The sequence below is a fragment of the Chanos chanos genome, chromosome 16 (assembly GCF_902362185.1).
Source record: "Chanos chanos chromosome 16, fChaCha1.1, whole genome shotgun sequence".
NCBI classification, from domain to species: Eukaryota; Metazoa; Chordata; class Actinopteri; order Gonorynchiformes; family Chanidae; genus Chanos; species Chanos chanos.
The window spans coordinates 2,684,519-2,687,771 of record NC_044510.1 but is presented as its reverse complement, the minus strand read 5'-3'; the positions used below and the strand labels follow the sequence as shown (position 1 = coordinate 2,687,771).

At 40.9% G+C, this 3,253-nt stretch overlaps 1 protein-coding gene across 1 annotated transcript; it reads right to left on the bottom strand.

Moving 5' to 3' along the window:
- Positions 1-242: 242 nt before the first annotated feature.
- plac8l1 (PLAC8 like 1) lies at positions 243-2,838 on the bottom strand. Its single transcript, XM_030793849.1, has 3 exons — positions 2,452-2,838; positions 1,139-1,275; positions 243-607 (listed from the first exon to the last, which is right to left on the bottom strand). The coding sequence occupies exons 1-3, from the start codon at positions 2,654-2,656 to the stop codon at positions 476-478; spliced, it is 474 nt and encodes a 157-aa protein (XP_030649709.1). The 5' UTR covers positions 2,657-2,838; the 3' UTR covers positions 243-475.
- Positions 2,839-3,253: the final 415 nt, after the last annotated feature.

The window sequence follows — 3,253 nt, the reverse complement described above, 5'->3', positions numbered from 1 at the left end:
AATAATAAAAAATAATCATCATAATTAAAAATAAATTACAAATCCATTAAAATATAAATCTTCATTTTGACAAGTGAGAAAACAAAACAGAAATCTCATTACCTCTAAACTTGACTGAGAATTACCAACATATGCAGACCACCTGTGAATGACTTTGCTAAATAAGGAAAGGAATTTTTTTTTTTTCCTTTTACAAAAGATCCTCCAAATTACCATCTCACCCCACCCTGTGTACTACACACACACAGACACACACACACACACACAAATCTCCTGGAAATGTCTAAATCACAGTTCCTTCAGCAGAAGGTGACCAAATTCACAGGGAACCGGAAAACCTTAAAGAACAAATGCACCAATGACCTGAAGGTTCTTCCCCTCAATATTTTATCATCGCCTTCTCTTAGACTGTTTTTTTTGGAAACAGAGAGCAGGAGAAGAAGAAGTCGTAGAAAAAGAGGGAATTGGCAGTCGTTCAGGAGCTCTGCAGCGCAGTGGAGACGGTATACATCTGACACTTCAGCCTCCTCTTCATTTCTCGGATCATCTGACACACTGCCAGGGGGTAGCAGCAGTACACTGTGACCCAGTCCTCACACACACTGCCCTGCCCAAAGCAGACCAAACAGCACGTGAATTTCTCTCTGTGTGTGTGTGTGTGTGTGTGTGTGTGTGTTTATTTCTTTCCTATTCTTTTTTCATTGCTAATGCACTCATTATTTACACATAATAGGCACTACAGCACGAGCCAACACACGTTTTAAAAAATAAAGACAGAGATATAAGGAACCTCAGTGTTACGAATCAAAAAACCCTCTCCTTAAATGATAAAACTACTTAAAGACTTTCTATACTGGCTCTCCAGTTGATGTAGATGTGTTGTTAGCTCTTTTCAGCGTGAAGAAACATCTTGTAAGTCGCCCTGGACAAGAGCACCTGCTAAATAACCAAACTGTAAACTGCAATCATAACTGTTAACGACCCGTTAATGATAGGGCAAACCACAAAACAGACGCCTAAATCACTTGAATATCCAGAACCTGCAGGTAAGTTAAGAATGAAGTGCAGTTAAAAATAAGAACAACAGCGACAACAAAAACAAAAGCGGTGTTTGCGTCACTCGTCTTGGCAGCCTTACTCGTATTTTGAAGCGTTCCCTCATACCCACGCGCATGGCGAGAGTGGAGCCGGGCAGTAGCGGTAGACACAAACATTCTCCGTACTGATGAGCCAGACTCAGGTCCAAACAGCACGGCACGAACGCACCCATCAGACCTGAGCGAGAGAGAGAGAGAGAGAGAGACAAAACCAAAACAAACTCTGAAACACAGTCAGTAACATGCAAAGAAACACAGATTAAAGGAAAACAGGAACTGACAGGACGGGGTTAGTATGATTAATGGCTAACGTTCCCTAGGCGGGAATAAAACTGGACAGGCTGAAAGATCAATTCCCTGTGGAATTCGGTATGAATGACAAACAAATAAAGCAGTAGGAGCTACAGTGCCGATGGGGAAAAAAAGAAAAGATACATTTGCTTCACAGTGAGGAGTTTTTATAATCCTAACATTATATCCTACTGCGAGAAGATTACCAAGATATTTTTTCCCCCTTATTATTATTTCTCTATTGCTGCAACAATGACGTAGCATCTTTCTACCTCCATGTTTCTCCAATATATCAAGACCAATATTGAACTGAACTGAGAACTGATGCTTCAGTCTAATTCAGTTTTTGGAATGTGAATTGGAGCTGGAGTTCACACCAGTTTTCAGGAAGCAGAAGTAAAAACAAAGGGGGAAAAAAATGAATTCAGTATGGTAATATTTCATGATGTTCCAGTTATTGACAAACATATCAATTCCATTAAAAGAGAGAGAGAGAGAGAGAGAGAGAGAGAGAGGAAAAAACAGGCTATCAGATAAAGCAAATTAAATTATTAAATATAATTGATTTATCAGTGTTCAGCAAGTGTATTTTTCACTCAACAGTAAGATAGTCAATGTATATTTGATTCTGATTAAAATTTTATACTGTTAATGCTAAAAAGGATGTTACACTGGGATATAGGAATTTGCATTGACTTTCGCTACTCAGTTAGCATTTTAGCATTATTTGCTATTTGAAACAATGGTACTTTTGTAATTCCCTCTTGTTCAAAATATTCAGAAAGGAGCACGTGGTTTGTGATCCCAAACAATGTGGGGTCACTTGGAATGTCATAAATTCAACGTTTCTAGCAATTCCAGCTCTGTTTACCCATTGGGATTTTCCAGCTCCAGTTCACGTTCCCTATGCCTCAGTTGAGCGTGAATACATGACATCACTCGTCAGCTGACCCCAAACTCTGTGACACTGTGTGTCATTTCCCTCAGGCAGACAGGCAGGCAGGCAGACAGACAGACAGACAGACAGAAAGAGAACGATGTAAAAGTGACTACGTTTGCGTACAGGTGGGCACGTCTCCACACACGTTGAAGAGACTGGTGTTCCAGTCGCCTCCCGTCTGCATTATGGTTGTCACCGTCATCGTCGTTTCTCCCAGTCCAGGCTGAGTGATCACTGGATGTTGGGCTATCTCCTGATTCGACCAGTTCCCACATCCTTTTTCTGGCGCTCCTACTTCCTGTTCACCTGCGTCCTCCATTTGAATCATGTGTACAGAACTGTAAGAAGGCCAAACCACAGAAGAAGAAGAAGAAAAAAACAAAAAGGTTCTTCAAACCGTGCTGAATGTAATCTCACAGACAAACAGGACTAAGACATTCTAACACAAGTACTGTGGGTCAGGCTTTCCACAGTGGAGGTCTCTATTAGAGCTGTGGTCTCAGTGGCAGCCTTTTGTCTTCAATCCGGAACTTTCCTTCGTTTTGAGAGTTTGACAGGCTGCCTGTAATGACAGAAGGGTGTGTTCCCTCGGATAGCATCCCGATTAATGTGTGCAGCTAGCAAGCTGCTAAGAACAGATAAGAGTTCTGTGTCTGTTAACTGGCCAAGCTCACACACGTCACACAACAACTACAAATACACACACACACACACACACACACACACAGAGCAAGCAGATGCATGGGCTTGTATGCATATAGTGACATAAGAGATAAGCATAACCCAGCTGAGAATCATGGGAAGCCTGTAGTTATCGATATTTTGTTTGTTTGTTTGTTTTGAGAAATAAACAATGCATTAAGTCTTGAACATCCATTTTTTTTTTCCTTGTGTGTTTGTTTTTGACAACTTCCACCTGAATTTG

Excerpts from the sequence above, each read along its gene's own strand:
- plac8l1 (XM_030793849.1), bottom strand. The coding sequence starts at position 2,656 with ATGATTCAAATGGAGGACGCAGGTGAACAGGAAGTAGGAGCGCCAGAA. Across the intron at positions 1,276-2,451 it reads GTGTGGAGACGTGCCCACCT|GTCTGATGGGTGCGTTCGTG; the intron begins GTACGCAAACGT and ends TCTCTCGCTCAG. Across the intron at positions 608-1,138 it reads GGGAACGCTTCAAAATACGA|GGCAGTGTGTGTGAGGACTG; the intron begins GTAAGGCTGCCA and ends TGCTTTGGGCAG.